The sequence below is a fragment of the Hypanus sabinus genome, chromosome X1, assembly GCF_030144855.1.
Source record: "Hypanus sabinus isolate sHypSab1 chromosome X1, sHypSab1.hap1, whole genome shotgun sequence".
Taxonomy (NCBI): Eukaryota; Metazoa; Chordata; class Chondrichthyes; order Myliobatiformes; family Dasyatidae; genus Hypanus; species Hypanus sabinus.
Genome location: NC_082738.1, coordinates 25,978,989 through 25,999,918, shown reverse-complemented (window position 1 = coordinate 25,999,918; position 20,930 = coordinate 25,978,989). Strand labels below are relative to the sequence as shown.

General features: G+C 41.0%; 1 protein-coding gene across 6 annotated transcripts in view; it reads left to right on the top strand.

The window, feature by feature from the left end:
- Positions 1–1,173: 1,173 nt before the first annotated feature.
- Positions 1,174–20,930, top strand: part of LOC132384717 (cytoplasmic dynein 1 intermediate chain 2-like) — an 88,924-nt gene continuing 69,167 nt past the window's right edge. For all 6 annotated transcript variants that reach the window (XM_059956108.1, XM_059956111.1, XM_059956110.1 and 3 more), the window contains exons 1-2: positions 1,174–1,271; positions 17,391–17,508. In XM_059956108.1, the coding sequence (XP_059812091.1) occupies positions 17,401–17,508 (108 nt within the window). In that variant the 5' untranslated portion in view covers positions 1,174–1,271; positions 17,391–17,400. The remainder of the gene's footprint in view (positions 1,272–17,390; positions 17,509–20,930) is intronic.

The window sequence follows — 20,930 nt, the reverse complement described above, 5'->3', positions numbered from 1 at the left end:
TAGGTTAGAATTTTATTCCCTAGAGCATAGAAGACTGAGGGGAGATTTGGTAGAGGTATGCAAAATTTTGAGGGGTATAGATGGGGTAAATGCAAGCAGGCTTTTTCCACTGAGGTTGAGCGAGACTAGAATTAGAGGTAATTGGTTAATGGTGAAAAGTGAAATGTTTAAAGGGAACATGAGGATGAACTTCTTCACTCAGAAGGTGGAATGAGCTGCTCATCCATCCCTTTCATAACCTCTTCAATAAACTCTAAAAGATTTGCCAAACATGACTTCCTGCACAAAATGCCAGTGCTGACTCCTCCTATTTAGACTCAGACTATCCAAAATCTGGTAGGCTCATTCCTGCAGAATTCCCTGCAGTAACGTCCCCATTTCTGATGTCATGCTAATCAGCTTGTAGTTCCCAGGCTACAGTTCTTAAACAATGGAACGACATCAGCAACCTTTCAGTCTTCAGGTTATTTTTTCATTTTGCACCGTTGCCACTCATGTGACCCCGGGATAATACACACTTCCATTGTTCGAGGGGCATCCACACCATCAATGCCCAACTCGGTCCCTTCATCTGTGGTTGCAGGCTGTGATGCTTCTCCACATAAACTTTGCATTGGCTGCACCAAGCTTCAATGCATCCAGCAGCTTGTACTCCTGCAGCCTGGAATGTACCTGTTGGCAGTTTTCACTTATAGACATCTTGCTGTGCTGGAAAACCAACAAGTTTCAGGCAGACCAAAGGGTGCCTTCACCAAGTTGATGTCTGTCTCAATAGTTTACCCTGGGGACAGAGGGAGTTACATAGCTTTTTTTTGCTTCAGATTCCAGCATCTGCAGTCTCTTGCATTCTCCATTCTCACTATGTGACTGCTCATGAGAAAAGTTCAAAGTAAATTTATTGTTAAAGTACCTTGAGATTATTTTGCAGGCATTTATAGGAAAAAAAGAAATACAAAAGAATTTACTATAAAACTATACATAAACAAAGACTGACAAACAACCAATGCCTTGAAAAAGACAAGTCTAAAATTCACATCATTAGCCAAATGAAGCCATGCTGCAACGAATTAAAAGTGGGACCTTGAGGCTTTGAAAGCAAGTTGAATTTGCATAAATTCCAGCTGCAGCAGCTGGAATTTATGCAAATACATTTGCCCTCTCGCGCAATGCGTTGTGGGATGACATCATCTTCTCCTGATGTGGTGCTGGTGCAGTCGCGAGACGCAGAAGCATCTTTCCTTCTCTCACACACATATATGTTAACAGCAAAGGTTAGTTATCTTTAAATTAATGATTGAAACATTACAATGAAATAAAGTTTGAGTAACGTTAGTTATTCAGAAAAGAAGTGGACGTTTGGAAGATTGCATTTTGATGGATTCTTCCAAGTTAAAAACGACAGACAGCGGTTACGAGTATTAAATATTAATTAACTTGTTTTCATAAAACATTATTTTCAATTAATTGTTTGCTGAGAATCATTTGAACAGCTCGCATCTGTCAAATAGCTGTTCCGCAGCGTCCGACTACGCTGATAGGATCTTCGGTGAGCGAGATTTGGAAATATCTGACTGCTGATTGGTGCAGGACCATGTCAATTATGCAGGTCCCTCCCCCCCATTTGGGGTGACAGTGCTGTCTTCTCCAGCCTTGTCGTTCCAGACGTGTATTTTGGAAAATAAGTAGAAGCAGGATGAGGTTCGAGCAAATAGTTTGTTAGCCTGAGGTTTTTCCCAATAGGCGTAAAATTATTCGTTCCAATGGTAGGGCATTATCAACCGAAGCAGTTTTGGTTCAGTCTGCCTGGAGGCCTTATTTTTGATGGTGAGAAGTGTTTGACCCATTTCCAGGAGCCCATCGATTGCTGCTTTTGTTAAGAGTGTAGTCGATGCAAGTTATCGTGTAACATTAGTCTACTTTTGCACTGGAGATGCTAATGAGGATTGGGCTAACATCTTATGTGACACAAGAGACCATAGACGCCGGAATCTGAGAAGTGACCTTTTCCTCTGCCCCTTCCCCTCCTCCCCCCCTCAAAAATAGCTCTTAGTTAAATGTCTAGAATAATACATTTCTGTTCTCTTAATTGAACGTAAAATGAAACAATTTCTGAAACTTTTCAATGGTGGGGTGATTGCAAGCTGCTGTTGACTTTCAAGGAAATCAGACTTTGGGAGAAGGTATATATAGCTATAATGAGGGCTCAAAATTAACATTTAAAAGGAGTTTGAAAACTTTATGTACTTCAGAATGCAAAACTTAATGTAAACAAACCATTGCTGAAGTTAATTTCATAAATTCTTTAAAATGTGTTCCCCTCTGTATCTCTAAATAAATAAATGTAGTTATTTGGGAAGACAATATAAAAATTAAATGAGAGAAAATTTGGACACATTGGCATTCGAAGAGGAACACCAGTGTTGATGTTGGGAGCTAAATAATCTGCTTTTATGCTGTCATATTCTAAATCTATTCTCCACATTTACTGAATCATGTCTCTTTGGGTTGTATGAGTTATTTATAATAATTGAGTATGGCACTTGGATCATTTTTGCATGCTTTTATTGCACTCTTCTTAACTGCCTGGAGATCTGAATGTAAAACCAGCCGAGGAATGAATCAGACAATGTTTTGCTGCCTCTCTTGACTGTCAGGATTTGACTGAAATATGATTCCAGGCTTGGATTGTCTTTCAAAATGCCAGTTTAATTCAAAGACCTTGTAATGACGCATTAGGGAGTTTCATCTGAAGTTTGAATTAATGCCATTTATTGTTAAGGCATGTTATATTTATCCTAGGTATAACCAATGCATACACAAAAAGGTGTGACTTGCATTTGTATAGCTCCTTTTCTGAATGCTCAAAGTACATTCAAAGAGTATTATCAGAGAATGTATACAGAATACAACTCTGAGATTCGTTCTCCCACAGGCAGCCACGAAATAAGGGAAGACCAAAGAACCTGTTCAAGAAAATATCAAACACCCAGTACATGAGGAAAAAGAACAAATTGTGCAAATGGCAAAAAGTGAGCGAACAACACACAGAATATCAACATCAAACCAAGAAACAGTTGTATTCAGTTTCGTTCAGCACCGCGCTGCTAACCAATGCAGGCTGCTTTGCCAAAGTGCCCTAGTCTGCATCGATCACCCGATCAAACCACTCAAAAATAGCAAATAAAGAACAGTAACCGGAATCCAGGAACACATGCAACATGAACTCAAAGTCCCCCAAACTGAGATCATATTCTCATCGATCAAACCTGGTAATGTGGATCCCAAGACCCCTGCACTTTCCTTGGACAGCAGCTAGTGAGAAGGAGAGGAAGACCAGTCAAATGCAGGCCAATCACCTGCCTGTCCTCTGCTCTCATCCTCATTGACTTCAGCCTTGTTTAATGCCTAAATTGGAGAGACATAATGGAGTCAATCATGCACTCGCGCCCCATCTCCAGGCTTCTAGGCTGCACACTCCACTCAAACCTAACCTAACACTCTCGGAAACAGCAGAAGTGCCAGATTGCTCAATCGGCCTCAAAGCACACCATCAGAATGTAAATCGTAGGTTCCAATTGCATGCAGCTTAGCAGTAGAATCATATTTGAAATGAGAAGTAAAAGCAGTAGTTTCACGAACTGTCTGCAAGAGATCACCGTTGGTTGTGTTGTCTGCTGGTGCCATCTTGTTGAATGTTTTAATGCACATTACAATCGACTGAAATATTTTTAAAACTGTTGTCACTATTGTTCTGTAGGAAATACAGCAAACAGTTTGAACACACTCCTAAAAGTAATAAAACCAGGAAAAGCTGGAAATGCCCACCAATTTTTACAGCATCCGTTAGGAGAGAAACAGAGTTAAATCTCAGTTTTGTTAATATCTTAATCTACAATCAAATCAACCCTTCAATTTTCAATTTCTGCACCTGTTGTTTTTCTATGCTTTTAGTGGGTTAAATGGAAAGAGAGAGGTTGGCAGGAATTATGATGGACCTAGCACCTAGATTGACAACTCAAGATGACAGTCTTAAACCAAGAGATCATTCTTGGTCTGCTTGTTTTATTAATGGGATGGGTTCTCTATGTACATAATGATACATGTTTGATGAAATATGTTTATTCTGAAGTGTCAATTGAAACAACCTCTTATTGAATTTGTAGAATATCTGCATTTTGCAGAGCCAAGTTGATTTTGCAGAACTGTGCAGTACCATTCATTTAAAAAGGCTGTGGGAGAAATTGTGCATTGCTTTTTAATTTGCTCTCTTGATTAAATACAGTTTCATTATTTAACTAGGTACATTTGCTGGAGGATGCAATGAAGGTATAAAGGACAAGATGTTTAAAGTGATTAACCATTATCATATGAAGCTGTAATGCTTCATTTTGGCTAGGGTGGTTTTATTCCCCCCAAATCATACAGGTTTCTAGGATCTGAGGTTACAAATTGGATTTACATTTTGTAAGTCAAAGCAATCAAGATAAGATATGTATTTAGTGATGAATAATAAATATGTGATAATGACTGAATGATTTTCTTATGACCCATTGTAAGTGATGTGTTTTTTTTTAGGGGATATGTATGAAACATTGTGTAAAGTGCCTTTTGGCTTTCTACTGTTCTCAATTTCAATATAAAGCAATAATCAATCCTACTCAAAATGTTGGAGGAACTCAGCAGGTCAGGCAGCATCTATGGAGAAGAACAAACAGTTGATATTTTGGGTCAAAACCTTTCATCAGGATTGAATGGCCTTGGCTCGAAATGTCGTCTTGTTTATTTTTCTCCTCAGATGCTGCCTGACCTACTGAGTTCCTCTAGAATTTTGTGTGTGTTGTTCTGGATTTCCAGTATTTGCAGAATCTCCTATGTTTATAATAATCAATCCTTAAAACTTTATTGACTCTCCTACTGCAAAACTAAATTTCACTTCCTTTTAACCATGGCATCTACTTTATTTTCTTAAAGATTGTGGCTGTATAAATCTGTTATGCCTTTGCTCACAAAATGTGAGGATGTCATTTCCCTTTATGTGTATGAATGTGGAGATCTCCAACCTTTCTCACCAATCATAATTGTTCTTGACAACATCTGTGGGGAGAGAAACAGAGAAATTTCAGTTTTGTTAAAAATCAACTTTTCAATTTTCTAAATGTTAGCAAGTACAAATTCTACACAAAATGCAGGAGGAACTTTGCCTTAGACAACCTTTCCCACTATCCATCATGCTACCAGCTTTCATGTCATCCACAAACTTGCCAATCATTCCTCTTACATGCATGTCCAGCATGTCCAGCACCAGCCCCCTGTGGCATGCTATGGGTCACAGACTTCCAATCACAAAAGTAACCTCCTCCACAACTGACTGCCTCCTATCACTAAGCCAGTTTTGGATCCATTTAGCCAATTCTTCTTTGATGCATTAACTTTCTGCATCAGATGACAATTCAAGACCTTTCTAAACACCATACAGATAATGTCTACTACCCTGCCTTCATCAATTTTTGCATTTACTTGAAACTCCCTTATATTAGTGAGACAGAATTTCCTGCACATAAGGGCATGCTGACTAAACCTGATCAGCCCCTTGCCTTTACAAATGTACATAAATCTGTTCTTTTATAATTGTCTCCAGTCATTTCCCTACCAATAATGCACGGTTCACCAGCGAGCATTTATCTGGTGTATCCCTTTGCTAACATTGCTAACATTGTCCCTTTCTTAAAGGGACAATGTTAGCAATTCTCCAGTTTTCTGGTACCTGATGAAAAGTCATAAGACCATAAAACATAGGAGCAGAATGAGGCTATTCAGCCATCGAGACTGCTCTGCTATTCAACCATGGCTGATTTATGTTCCCTCTCAACCCCATTCTCCTGCCTTGTCCGCATAGCCTAAGGCGGCTTGCCTAATCAAGAACCTATCAACTTCTGCTTTAAATACAGTGATTCTGTTTAATTGGGGCACACCACAACCAGTAAATTTTGGCCCAATTACGCAGTTGCTTCAATTAGCTGAAGTTTCATAGAAATGGTGATAAAGCTATAAATAAAACAAACTACTGGCTAACTGGGTAACAGATTCTATTTTTAAATGAAATACAGAACAAATTAGAACACTACCAATACTGCTACAGTACTATAAAACTGTGTATTAGTTCCTAATAGTTACCGATGGAGGAATTCATCCAGTGTACGCTGCCATGTTCTTTTGACAGTAAATGAACAAATTCAGCGCAGACACCTAGTGTAGAGAATGGACTGTCTTCAAACAGTGCTTTTGACTAATGCATCCTCCAAATCTTCATTTTCATTGTCACATTCAAGATGATTGTCAATACCTTCAAATTCTTTGTACTTCCTAACTTGCTGAAGTAGTAACATCATTTAATTTTCACTCCTGGCTGTTTCTGGCATCTCCAAGCTTGAATGCTTGAAACTGCAGTGAGCAAAACAGTTCTGAATTGTCTTGCTGCTTATTTCTCACCATCAGTGACAAAAATCATTGCTTTTTGAACACACAACTGACAGTATTTAAAACCTGTTCGCTCTAAGCACAGTGCAGTGTCTAATGGGCACACAAGTGCATGCAACTGGCCCTAGTTAGAAACTTCTGCAAAAGTCTTCTGTACTAATAAAGCAGCACAGTGTCCCAAATAAACAAAAGGAACTCCGGCTATTTTCTCGATTAGTTTTGTTCTTTAAGAGTTGTCCCAAATATGTGACTGCCCCAATTAATCGATGACACAATTAACTGGAATCCACTGTATATCCAATGACTTTGCCTCCATGACCATCTGTGGCAATGAATTCCACAGATTCACCACCCTCTGGCTGAAGAAATTCCTTCTCTTCTTTGTTCTAAATGGAACTCCCTCTGCTCTGCGGCTGTGCCCTCTGGTCCGAGACTCCCCCACTATAGGAAACATCCTTTCCACATCCACTCTATCTGGGCCTTTCAGCATTTGATAAATTTTAATGAGACCCCCCCCCCCCCCAGACCCAAAGCCATCAAATACTCCTCATACATTTTTCTTCAGACCAAGGGTGTAGCTATGAGCACTTGCATGGGCCCCAGCTATGCCTGCCTCTTCGTGGGTATGTGGAACAGTCTATGCTCCAAATCAATACTGGTACTGCTCCCCAACTTTTCCTTTGCTACATTGATGACTACATTGGTTCTGCTTCCTGCACCCATGCTGAGCTTGTCAATTTCATCGACTTTGCCTCTACCCAGCCCTCAAATTCACTTGGTCCATCTCGGACACTTCTCTCCCCTTTCTCGAGCTCTCGGTGTCCATCTCTGGAGATAGACTGTCCACTAACATCTTCTATAAACCCACTGACTATACTGATTATACCTCTTCACACCCTGCCAAATGTAAAAATGCTATTTCCTATTCCCAGTTCCTCCATCTCCACCGCATCTGTTACCAGGATGAGGCTTTCTGTTCCAGGACATCCCAAATGTCTTCTTTCTTTAAGAATCGTGGTTTCCCTTCTGCCGTCATCAACAAGGCCCTTACCCGCATCTCCTCCATTTCCCACACTTCGGCCCTCACCCCATCCTCCCATCATCACAATAGGGACCGTGTTCCCCTTGTCCTCACCTACCACCCCACCCGCCTCTGGATCCAGCATATTATCCTCCGCAACTTCTGCACCTTCAACAGGACCCCACCACTAAGGACATCTTTCCCTCTCTATCCCTCTCTGCTTTTTACAGGGATCATTCCCGCTGCGACTGCCTGGTCAACATGTCCCTCCCCACAGATCTCCCACCCAGCACTTATCCCTGTAAGTGCAAGTGCTACACCTGTCCCTACACCTCCTCTCTTACCACCATTCAGGTCCCCAAACAGTCCTTCCAGGTGAGGCAACACTTCACTTGTGAGTCTGTTGGGGTAATCTATTGCATCCGGTGCTCCCGGTGCGGCCTCCTCTACATCGGCGAGACCCAACGCAGATTGGGGGACCGCTTCGTCAAGTACCTCCATTCCGTCCGCAACAACAGACAGGATCTCCCGGTTGTCACCCACTTCAATTCTGCTTCACATTCCCATTTGGATATGTCCATACAGGGCCTCCTCTACTGCCATGAGGAGGCCAAACTCAGGTTGGAGGAACAACACCTCATATACTCCTTGGTATGAACATCAAATTCTCCAACTTCTGGTAATTCCCTCCCTCTCCCTTCCCCCATCCCACTTTCACTCTGTCTCCTCTTCTAGCTGCCTATCACCTCTCTCATGATTCTGCCTTCTACTACTACCCATAGTGCTTTCCCCTTACATTCCTTCTTCACCTCTCCTGCCTATCCCCTCCCCTACCCCTTGATCTTTCCTCTGATTGGTTTTCCACCCTCCCCCCACCTTCTTTATGGGGCCCCTGCCCCCACTTTCTTCAGTCCTGACTAAGGGTCTCAGCCGGAAATGTTGACTGCTCATTTCAACAGATGCTGCCCGACCTGCTGAGTTCATCCAGCTCCTCATACATTGACCCTTTCATTTCTGAAATTATTCTTGTGAACCTCCTCTGGACCCTCTCCAATGCCAGCATGTCCTTTATGGGGCCCAAAACATTTCACAGTATTCTAAATGTGGTTAAAGCTTCAGCATCACATCCTTGTTTTTATGAATGCTAAAATTGCATTTGTTTACCTTACCACTGACACAACCTTCAAATTAACCTTTAGGGAATCCTGCACTAGGACTCCCAAGTCTCTCCGCACCTCTGATTTGTGAATTTGTTCCCTGTTTAGAAAATAGTCCTATACCTTTATTCTTTCTACTAAAGTGCGTGACCATATACTCCCCTGCACTGTATTTCATCTTCTACTTTTTTGTCTATTCTCCTAATCTTTCCAAACACTTCTGCAGGCTCCCTGCTTCCTCAGCGCTATTTGCCCCTTCACCTATCTTTTTGTATCTTCTGCAAACTTAGCCACAATCTCATCAATTCCATCATCCAGATCATTGGCATAAAACGTGTGTAACACTCAGGTTCTGTCAGCTGCGTAAGTCTAGAGAAGACAATCTCTGGCCCTGCCAAACGGGTGAGATTGAGATGTGAGTCCACCCCTAAACCCCTCTGTTTGTGTGGATGCTGCATGATTTGTTCCCCTGTTACAAATCAGTACCACAAAATAAGAGACAGTACACAGCGTACAATTAAACGATTTAGCTTTATAATTCTTAATTTGACTCCAGGGTTAGTGAAGAAAAAGCAAAAAAAAGGAAAAGGCCCATTTTGATGAAACAGTCTAACGAGCCCAAGTTGTGGCTCCCGGTTTCTCCTTCACCAATCCTCCTTCGATCTCCCTGATCTTCATTAGATCACGGTTCCACTCTGGCATCTTCTCTCTTCATTTCCCACCAAACAAAAGACCCAGATCACCCTGGTGTCAAGCACTCGGCATGAAAACACCCTCCCATCCTTGGACGGGGCACATTCCAAAGCACACGTTATCTCTAACCATAACACAAACACTGCTTCTACAGAAAGACCATTACGTTAGCAGTGAAGTATTTCCCAGGGTGTTACACGTGAAGAGAGTCAGACCTGTAGAACACCACAAGGCACTCGCAGCCAACCAGAAAAGAACCTCTTTATTAGTATCGTCCCTATAGCACCATGGGCTCTAATCTTGTTTAGCAGCTTCGTGTGGCACTTTGTCAAATACTTTCTGAAAATCCAAGTACACAACATCAACAGGCTCTCCTTTGTCTATCCTGCTTGTTATTTCCTCAAAGAATTGCAGCAGATTTGCAGGCAAGATTTCCCCTTAAGGAAACCATGCTGACTTTAGCCTATTTTATTAAATGCCTCCAACTCTTATAAAACCTCACCTTTAATAATGGATTCTGACATCTCAACTACTAAGATCAGGCTAACTGACCTATAATTTCCTGTCTTTTGTCTCCCTTCCTTCTTAAAAAGTGGAATGACATTTGTGATTTTCCAGTCATCTGAAACCACTCCATTATTTTGTGTTTTTTTTTTGAAAAATCACTACTAATGCCTCCACAATCTCTTCAGCTACTTCTTTCGGAGCCCTGGGGTGTAACTCATCTGTTCCAGGTGATTTATCCACCTTCAGACCCTTCTCTCTTCATAATCTGTAAACTACAGAATTTAGTTTTATAAGTAATCTCAAGAAGAGTTTATTTGTCATATATGCCGGGAAAGCATTAGACCCTTTTTTGACTGTTAACTTTGCCATTTTGTTAAATGCATATTGTACAAATCAGTGAGGTTATGATCCCAGCTTTTACTTTTGCTACCTCTGTGAGTCAATATGAAATCCTGTTGCAGCCAAAAGTAAATTTATGTTGTGTTAGTTTATATCTGTAGAATTATTTCTGTTTATAAAATTTTACAAATAGTTCTTTGAAGAAATTATAATCAGATCCTGTTTATAAGACCATAAGATATAGGATTAGAATTAGACTATTTGGCCCATTGAGTCTGCTCTGCCATTCTATCATGGCTGATCCTTTTCTCCCCTCCTCAGCCCCACTCTCCAGCTTTCCCCCCGTAACTTTTGATGCAGTGTCCAATCAAGAACCTATCAAGCTCTGCCTTAAATACACCCAATGATCTGACCTCCACAGCTGCCTGCGGTAATAAATTCCACAAATTCACCACCTTCTGGCTAAAAAAATTTCTCTGCATCTCTGTTTTAAATGGATGCCCCTCTGTCCTGAGGTTATACCCTCTCATCCTAGACTCTCCCACCATGGGAAACAATCTTTTCACATCTACTCTGTCTAGGCCTTTCAACATTCAAAAGGTTTCAATGAGATCCCCCCTTGTCCTTCTAAATTCCAGCGAGTACAGACCCAAGCTGTCAAATGTTCCTTGTATGATAACTCTTTCATTCCTGGAATCATCCCTGTGAACTTCCTGTGAACCCTCCCTAATGCCAGCACATCTTTTCTTAGATAAGGAGTCCAAAACTGTTCACAATACTCAAGGTGAGGCCTCACTGGTGCTTTATAAAGCCTCAGCATCACATTCCTGCTCTTGTATTCAAGACCTCTTGAAATGAGTGCTTAGATTGCATTTGCCTTCCTCACCACTGACTCTAATTGCAAGTTAACCTTTAGGGTGTTCTGCACAAGGACTCCCAAGTCCCTTTTCATCTCAGATTTTTGGATTTTCTCCACATTTAGAAAATAGTCTGCACAATTATTTCTTCTACCTAAGTGCATGACCATGCATTTTCCAACAATGTATTTCATTTGCCACTTTCTTGCCCATTCTCCTAGTCTGTCTAAGTCCTTCTGCAGCCTACCTGTTTCCTCAAAATTACTTGCCCTCCACTAATCTTCTTATCATCTGCAAACTTGGCAACAGAGCCATCTATTCCATCATCTAAATCATTGATTATATAGCATAAAAAAAGAAGTGGTCCCAACACAGACCCTTGCAGAACACCACTAGTCACTGACAGCCAACCAGAAAAGGATTTATTCCCACTGATTGCCTCCTACCAATCACCCAATGCTCTAATCATGCCAGTAACTTTCCTGTAATAGCATAGGTTCTTAATTTAGTAAGCAGCCTCGTGTGGCACCTTGTCAAAGGCCTTCTGGAATTCCAAATATACAACATCCACTACACCCCCTTTATCTATCCTACTTGTAATCTCCTCAAAGAAATCCATTAAGGAAATCATGTTGACTTTTTACTATCTTGTCCTGTGTCACCAAGTACTCCATAACCTCATCCTTAACAATTGACTCTAACATCTCCCCAACCACTGAGGTCAGGCTAACTGGTCTATGATTTCCATTCTGCTGCCTTCCTCCTTTCTTAAAGAGTGGAGTGACATTTGCAATTTTCCAGTCCTCTGGCACCATGCCGGAGTCTCAATGATTTTTGAAAGATAATTGCTAATACCACCATAATCTCTACCGCTACCTCTTTCAGAAGGGTGCAGTTCATCTGGTCCGGGTGACTTATGTACCCTTATGTCTTTCAGCTTTTTGAGCACCTTCTCCCTTGTAATCGTAACTGCACTCACTTCTCTTCCCTTGCTCCCTTCAATATCTGGCACACTCCTAGTGTCTTCCACAGTGAAGACCGATTTAAGATACTAATTTAGTTCATCTGCCATCGCCTTGTACCTCATTATTATTTCTTTGGCCTCATTTACTAGTGGTCCTGTATCAGCTGTCATCACTTTTTTAAAATTTTTTACATACTTGGAGAAGCTTTTACTATCCACTCTCTGACGGTGGTGTCTGAAAAGAGGATGCTGTCCAAGTTGCATGCCATCTTGGACAATGACTCCCATCCACTCCATAATGTACTGGTTAGGCACAGGAGTACATTCAACCAGAGACTCATTCCACCGAGATGCAACACTGAGTGTCATAGGAAGTCATTCCTACCTGTGGCCATCAAACTTTACAACTCCTCCCTCAGAGTGTCAGACACCCTGTGCCAACAGGCTAGTCCTGGACTTATTTCCACTTGGCATGATTAACTTATTTAATTATTTATGGTTTTATATTGCTATATTTCTTTCACTATTCTTGGTTGGTGCAGCTGTAACGAAACCCAATTTCCCTCGGGATCAGTAAAGTGTGTTTGTCTGTCTGTCTGTCTGTCACTCTGATATTGTTTACTAGCTTGCTTTTATATTTCATATTTTCCCTTCTAATGCTTCTATTAGTTCTCTGTAGGTTTTTTAAAGCTTCCCAATCCTTTGTCTTACTACTAATTTTTACGTCGTATGCCCTCTCTTTTGCTTTTACATTAGCTTTAACTTCCCTTGTCAGCTGTGGTTGTACTATTTCGCCATTAGAGTATTTCTTTGTTTTTGGAATATATCTATCCTGCACCTTCCTTGTTTTCCCCAGAAACTCATGCCTTTGCTGCTTTGCTGTCTTCCCTGTCAGCATCTCCTTCCAATTTACTTTGGCCAGCTCCTCTCTCATATCACTGTAATTTCCCTTACTCCACTGAAATACTGCTATATCAGACTTGACTTTCTGCCTATCAAATTTAATTCCTTATTTGGCGACAAATGAGTGGGTCATTTGGGCTTCCAGTAGCTATGGGCATTGCTGAGACTTGAATTGTAGTCTGTTATTGAGTTACTTCTTTTCCCTTGATTGCACCTTAACTGATTCATATTGTTTTAATTGTTGTCTTACAATTTTTCCAGAATATCAAAAATGGAAAGTGCATCAGTGACATACACAAGCATAGTCAGGGAAATGCAGCTAAAAATGAAGCCAAGTAAAACAATGCATCATTCAGGACATTCTTGTTGCAAGTAACTCTGGCAGTGACTCATACCAAACAGCCAAGTCCACTGAGACACTGACTTCCAAAAATAGACTCCATTTTATTGTCATAGAATCATAGAGTGACACAACAGACTGACTGTTCAGACTGGAGTGCCCTTGCTGACTCTTTGGTAGATTAGTCTCAATTAGTCCAGCAATTTAAAAAATTTAATTATTTATCCTATTTGCTTTTAAAAGTTATTTTTTTGTATCTGCTTTTGCAACTCTTTCAGGCAATGCACTGATGATCATAGTTCATTTTTTTTTAAAGAAGACCGATTCTCCGCCTGTTGCCTTTTTATGCCCCTCTAACTAGAAGAGGCAGATATGGTCCTGACCCTTATGCCATAAGCAATTGTCATGTGGAAATTCTGAACACTTTTAACATTGTTATGTAGTTAGCAGTTTTCCCCCAATTTTTTTCCTCCACCACCCAATTCCCCACATCCTAATGAAATATTGGGCTGAAGTATGCTAGATCTTGTGAAATTAGCTTGTTAAGCCCGTGGCCCCCTCCTTTTTGAGAATCGCAGGATCGCTATTGATTCGGGTCAGGAGACCCAGGATATGAGAGAGAGAGACACGCAGATTCCTCAATGTTTGGAATGTGTCGACAAAGCCATGGATAACGGCCATTATCTCTTGGAGACGGAGTTGTGTATTGAGTGCTGGACGATTCATCGAAGCCCCCAGGCAATGAACCGAGGGGGGTTGGTGGAGCGATTGCGTCATCCCAACCTGATTGACATCTGAGACCCTGTGAGTCAGGATAAAAGAGGGTCTGGGGAACTGCCCCTTTAGATGCACCAGGGAAATGCTAGAACTCCTGTAACAGCGTAATAGCGAAAGCCGGTGGAAAAGCCCACATGCGTCCTTTTCCATTTGCCTTGGAATTGGTGGGCCTTTACCACGGAAGCACGGCTTTAGCTAACAACAAAGGGGAAATCAGCCCCCAACGACTCTCGAAGGATTGACATCATAAAAGGAATGGGCAAGTTATACATCCGTCTTTCTCTCCAACCAAAAGCTGCAGCTTGAATGAACTTGAGTGACTTTTATATTTCCATCGGACAATACATTATCCCCTAGACAACGATAGAGCTATTTCTTATTGATTATTGTTATACCCGCGCTTTTAGATTTAGTATTGATGACGTATATTATCTGGATGTTTGCATTGATATTATTTTTGTGTATTTTTATCAATAAATACTGTTAAAAATAGTACCATCAGACTTCAACGGACCTCTCTATCTTTGCTGGTAAGTGACCCAGTTACGGGGTACGTAACAAGTTACCCTCAGCATGTCAGAAGCATATAATAATGACTTGTTAGTACAGTGACACAAGAGATTCTGCAGATGCTGAAAATCTTAAGCAATGCACACAAAATGCTGAAGGAACTCAGCAAGTCAGGCAGCATCTTTGGAGGGGATCAAACAGTCTATTTTGGGTTAAGTCCTGTTAAGGGTCTCTGCTCAAACGTACAGTAAATTAGGGTTCCTAAACAGATATTTCCTTTGAGTTCAGGGAAAGCAAGTAAATATCACCTTCAAACTTTGCCCTAGTGGCTGTGTAAAGACTTTAAGAAATCAGACTGCACACAAGGAATGTAGGGTTGTCACTTTTTTGGATTTTTATGGGAGTGTTACACCATCAAGAGGGCTATCTTTTTGATGTGATGTTAAATTAATGTGGGTGTAAAACATTCTCTGACAATTTGAAAACTGTGGAGTTCTCATGGCACCCTGGCCTGAATTTATTGTTCAGCTGGCATCACTAAAATATATTGATAATAATTACTTTATTGATCCCGAGTGGGAAATTATATTGTTACAACAGCAACATTTAAAAACACACTTAGCAATAATAATAAATTGTAACAATTATAATAATATTAACTAATAATAAAGTACATAATAATAATATACACAGTAATAATTTACCTATGTGCAATAATAATGTATGAAATAATAAAACAGAAACTATTGAACTATGATGTGTGTTGTCCTCTCACACAGAGATGAACTGTTGTATATGCTTATTGCATTTGGTCCTCTCCACCACTAACTCAAAATTTTGAGTCTGGTTTGTATCCAGCCTTTTTTGATGAGTCCATTTAGTCTCTTTGCATCATCACCACCGATGCTGCTCCCCAACATAAAGCCGCAAAGAAGACCGCACTCGCTACCACAGACTGGTAAACGATCTCCAACATCCTGCTGCACACATTGAAGGATCTCGGCTTCCTTAGAAAATAGAGTCTGCTCATCCCCTTCTCGTAAACAGCCTTGGTGCTGGTTTTCCAGTCAAGTCTATGGTCGAGGTGAACACCCAAGTATTTGTACTCCTCCACCACTGCAACTTCTTCTCCCAGAATGTATACAGGACTCGTCACAGTCCTCTTCCTCCTAAAATCAATCTCCATCTCCCTGGTTTTGACCACATTCAGGAGCAGGTGATTCCTCCCGCACCACTCCACAAACTTGTCCACCAGTCCTCTGTACTCTGACTCCTGCCCATCTCTGATACACCCAACCACCACAGAGTCATCAGAGAACTTCTGCAAGTGTCAAGATGGAAACTGAGCCAGGACAGTTTCTTGTGGCACTCCAGTGCCCCTCATTACCATCTGAGACAGAGAGCTACCCAGCGATACAAACTGGGGTCTATCAGTCAGTAATCAGTAGTCAGTAATCCAGGAGATAGTGGATTTGTCTACACCCATCCTTTGCAGCTTCTCACTCAGAAGAAGTGTCTGGATTGTATTGAAGGCACTAGAGAAATCAAAAAATGTGATTCTCACAATGCCACCAGCATCATCCAGGCTGGAGTGAGCTCTCTGCCACAGGTAGATGATGGCATCATTCACTCCCACATGAGGTTGGGAGGCAAACTGTAGAGTGTGCAATGAAGATCTCACCTGCAGTCCAAGGTAAGTCAGGACCAGCCTCTCCAGCACCTTCATCACATGAGATGTGAGGGCAATTGGTTTGTAGTCATTAAGTTCAGACGGAGTCGCCTTGGTACAGGAACCAAGCAGATTGTCTTCCATAGCACCGGTATCTTTTCCTGACTCAGACTCAGATTGTAAAGGGGCTGCAAAATGCCAAACAGCTGGCTCACACAGGCCTTCAGTACCCAGTCTGTTACTGATTTTGTGCTGTTTTAAATTAGCTGCTGTGTTTCCTGCATTACAACAGTGACAGCAGTTCAAATGTGCTTCATGGACTGTGAAGTGTTTTGGATTACACCAGGGTCATAAAAGGCCCGACATATTCTTTCTAATTGGTCAGAGCAATTGAATCATTGCAATGTGAATCAGGCTATTTTACCACAAACCTCTTTTTCAACTCTCTTTGCATAGGATAGTGCATTTGCAAGGAGTACAAAAATGCCACATCAATTTTGAGATTCGTTGTTTAACGTTACTAAAAATAGAAGAATAGAATTTTTCTGTACTTTCTCTTTCATGAACATAAAGTTTCACTGGTTGAATATGAATGTATGTTTGGCTCTGTTGTATCAGTGACTAATCTACTTTCAATGATTCCATCCTGTACTTATTGTGACACAGTCAAAACCTATTCAGTTCCTTAGATCTGTGCTGGTTCCCAGTGGGATTATCCCATTTCCTTTCTCCTTATTTCCCTGTACCTCTGCACTTAATTCTTACATGCATATCCCAATCAACTCTCCTATTTTGATCATTTTGTCATTAACCTAATCTAGGGGTAATTTAGAGTAGCCAATTAACTCACCAACATATTTTTAGAATGTACGGGTTAAGCCACGTGATCACAGTACGAAAATACAAACTTCATACTGTCAGCACCAAAAGCCAGGATCTAATCTCAGTGTTTGGAGCCAGTAGTGCTACTGCTTCACTTCTACATGACTGTGACAGGGGTGTTACCCCTAGTTTGACACTTATGCTGTCCAAAAGTAGCCAGGTTGAGTGTGGTAACAGTTGAGGAGTTAGATGGAAGGGGGTGAGAAAGAATATTACAATACTAATAACTATACTGACTAAAACATGAGGAGAGTAACAGTATTTTTAATTATCCAACTGGGTATTTTTTTTCAGGTACCTTACTATGGCAGACAAGAGTGAGCTCAAAGCTGAGCTGGAACGAAAAAAGCTACGGCTAGCACAGATCAGAGAAGAGAAAAAGAGAAAAGAGGAAGAGAAGAAAAAGAAAGATGTGAGTTCAGATATTGATGGCCATTTCAGAGAAACTGAAATACCATTTGAAGAGCTCAGGTTAATTATGCAGTTGAACTGGCCAATGATGCCTTAATGTATTATCATAATCAGGTGTGGAAGAGTTGCTTCTAATCTGTGTTATGATCTCTAAGAGTGACAATATCCATAAGAACATAAGATCAAGGAGCAGAATTTGGCCATTTGGCTGATTGAGTCTGCTCTGACATATCGTCATGGCTGATCCAATTTTCCTCTCAGCCCCAATCTCCTGCCTTCTCCCTGCATCCCTTCATGCCCTGACCAGTCAAGAATCTTTCTTAAATATACATAAAGACAGCCTCCACATTGCCCGTGACAAAGAATTCCACAGACTTACCACTCTCTGGCTAAAGGAATTCCTTCTCTAAGAAGATGCTCCTCTATTCTGAGGCTGTGACCTCTAATCTTAGATTCTCCCACCATAGGAAACATCTCCACATTGACTCCATCAAGGCCTTTCACCATTCGATAGGTTTCAATGAGGTCACCCCTCATTCTTCTGAATTCTAATGAATACGGGCCCAGAGCCATCAAAAGCTCTTCATATGACAAGCCATTCAATTCAGGAAACATCTTTGTGAACCTCCTTTGAACCCTCTCCAGTTTCAGCACATCCTTTCTAAGATAAGGGGCCCAAAACTGCTCACAATACTCCAAGTGAGGCTTCACCAGTGCTTTATAAAGTTTGAACATTATATCCTTGCTTATATATTCTGGTCCTCTTGAAATGAATGCTAACATTGCATTTGCCTTCCTCACCACAGACTCGACCTGCAAATTAACATTTAGGGAATCTGGCACAAGGACTCACAAGTCCTTTTGCACCGCAGTTTTTTGGTATTTTCTCTCCATTTAGAAAAAAGTAAATTATTTTACCAAAGTGCATGACCATATGCTTCCTGACAGTGTATTCCATCTGCCATTTCTTTGCCTAATAAGTTCTGTAGCCTCTCTACTTCCTCAAAATTACCTCCACCTATCTTCATATTGTCTGCAATAAAGCCATAAATTCCATCATCCAAATCATTGACATATAACGTGGTATAGGAACTCTTTGAGGAAACCATACTGACTACAGCCTATTTTATTATATACTGAAGTACCCTGAGATCTCATCCTTAATAATCGACTCCCAACATCTTCCCAACCACTGAGATCATACTAACTGGCCTATAGTTTCCTTTCTTCTGCCTCTCCCTTCTTGAAGAGTGGAATGACATTTGCAATTTTCCAGTCTTCCAGAACAATTCCAGAATCTAGTGATTCTTGAAAGATCATTACTAGTGCTTCCACGATCTCTTCGGCCACCTCTTTCAGAACTCTGGGGTGTTCACACCAGCTGGTCCAGGTGACTTATCTACCTTAACATCTTTCAGTCTCCCAAGAACCTTCTCTCTAGTTATGATAACTTCACACATTTCATGATTCCTGACACCTGGAAGTTCCACCATACTGCTCATGTTTTCCACCATGAAGGCTGATGCAAAATACTTATTCAGTTCATCTGCCATCTCGTTGTCCCCCATTACTACCTCTCCAACATCGTCTTCTAGTGGTTTACCCCTCATTCTTCTTTTACACCTTATGTATCTGAAGAAACTTTTGGTATCCTCTTTAATATTATTGGTTAGCGTACTTTTGTATTCCATCTTTACCTTCTTAATGACTTTTTTAGTAGTCTTCTGTTAGTTTTTAAAAGCTTCCCAATCCTCTAACTTCCCATTAATTTTTGCTCTATTATATGCCCTCTCTTTGGGTTTTATGTTGGCTTTGATTTCTCTTCTTAGTCACAGTTGTGTCATCTTTCCTAAAGAATACTTCTTCCTCTTTGGGATGTAAATATTTTGAGCCTTTCAAATTGCTTCTCGAAATTCCAGCCATTGTTACCCTGCCGTCATCCCTGCCAGTGTTCTTTTCCAATCAATTCTGGCCATCTCCTCTCTCATTACTCTGTAATGTCAATATAGAACAGAGAATAGCGCAGTATATTGTGGACCATTCTATCCATGATGTTATGCTCACCTATTCCATGATCAATATAACCCTTCCCTCCTACACAGCCCATAACCCTCCATTTTCATTTGCCTATCCAAGAATCTCTTAAATGTCCCTGTTATATCAGTCTCAACCACCACCCTCAACAGAGCATTCCAAGCACTTACCAATCTCTGTTTTAAAAAAAAAACTACCTCTGACATCTCCTCTAACTTTCCTTCACTTACCTTAAAAGGATGTCTTCTGGTATTAGCCTTGCCACCCTTGGAAAAAGGTGCTGGCTGTCTGCTTATGTCACTTTCAGTCTTAAACGCCTCAATCAAGTTACCGCTCATCCTCGTTTGTTCTGAAGAGAAAAGTTCTTGCTCACTCAACTTTCCTCTTTGTTCTCTAATCCAGGCAGCATCCTGGTAAATATCCTCTACACCCCCTCTAAAGCTTTCACATCTTTCCAATAATGAGGTGACCAGAAGTGAACACAATACTCCCAGTGTGGTGTACTAGGGTTTTATAGAGCTGTATCATTACCTTGCGGCTCTTAAACTCAGTCCCCCAACTAATGAAGGTCAATACACCGTATGCACTCTTAACCACCCCATCAACTTGCACTGCAACTTTGAGGATCTATAGACATGGATGCCAAGATCCCTCTGTTCTTCCACACTGCTAAGAATCCTATCATTAACCCTGTATTCTGCCTTCAAATTTGACCTTCCAAAGTGAATCACTTCATACTTTTCTGGGTTGAACTCCATCTGCCACTTCTCAGCCTAGCTCTACACGCTGTCAATATCACAATGCAACCTATGACAACCTTTTACACTGTCCACAACATCTCCAGCTTTCGTGTTACCTGCAAACTTATTAACCCACACTTCCACTACCTCATCCAAGATATTTATAAAAATGACAAAGAGCAAAGGTCCCAGAAAAGACTGCTGTGGAACACCACTAGTCTCTGACCTCCAGGCAGAATACACTCCATCTACTACCACCCTCTGCCTTCTGTGGGGGAATCAATTCCAAATCCATACTGCTAAGGTTTTCATAGATTTGATGCCTCATGAATTTCTGGATGAGCCTTCCATGGTTACATAAGTAAATTCGAATCATTTTGTGTTCTGAAATCCTTTTTAACTGTCAGAATACCTGCTTCATAGTCTGAATGCTTCATACTGTAATGCATAAGCTATTCTTGTCCACCTAATTATTGCAGCTATGTAGGACAGAAAGGGGTACCTTGACCCCTTTGTCTCAGTGTCAGGTAATGAAATGGTGACGGAAGCAGTTTCAGTAGTTACTTCCAAAGGGTATTCCATAGATACTCAAAGGGGAAGGTTTTCAAATCAGTAAGGAAGTAGAATTAATTAGATAGGTATTTCATAG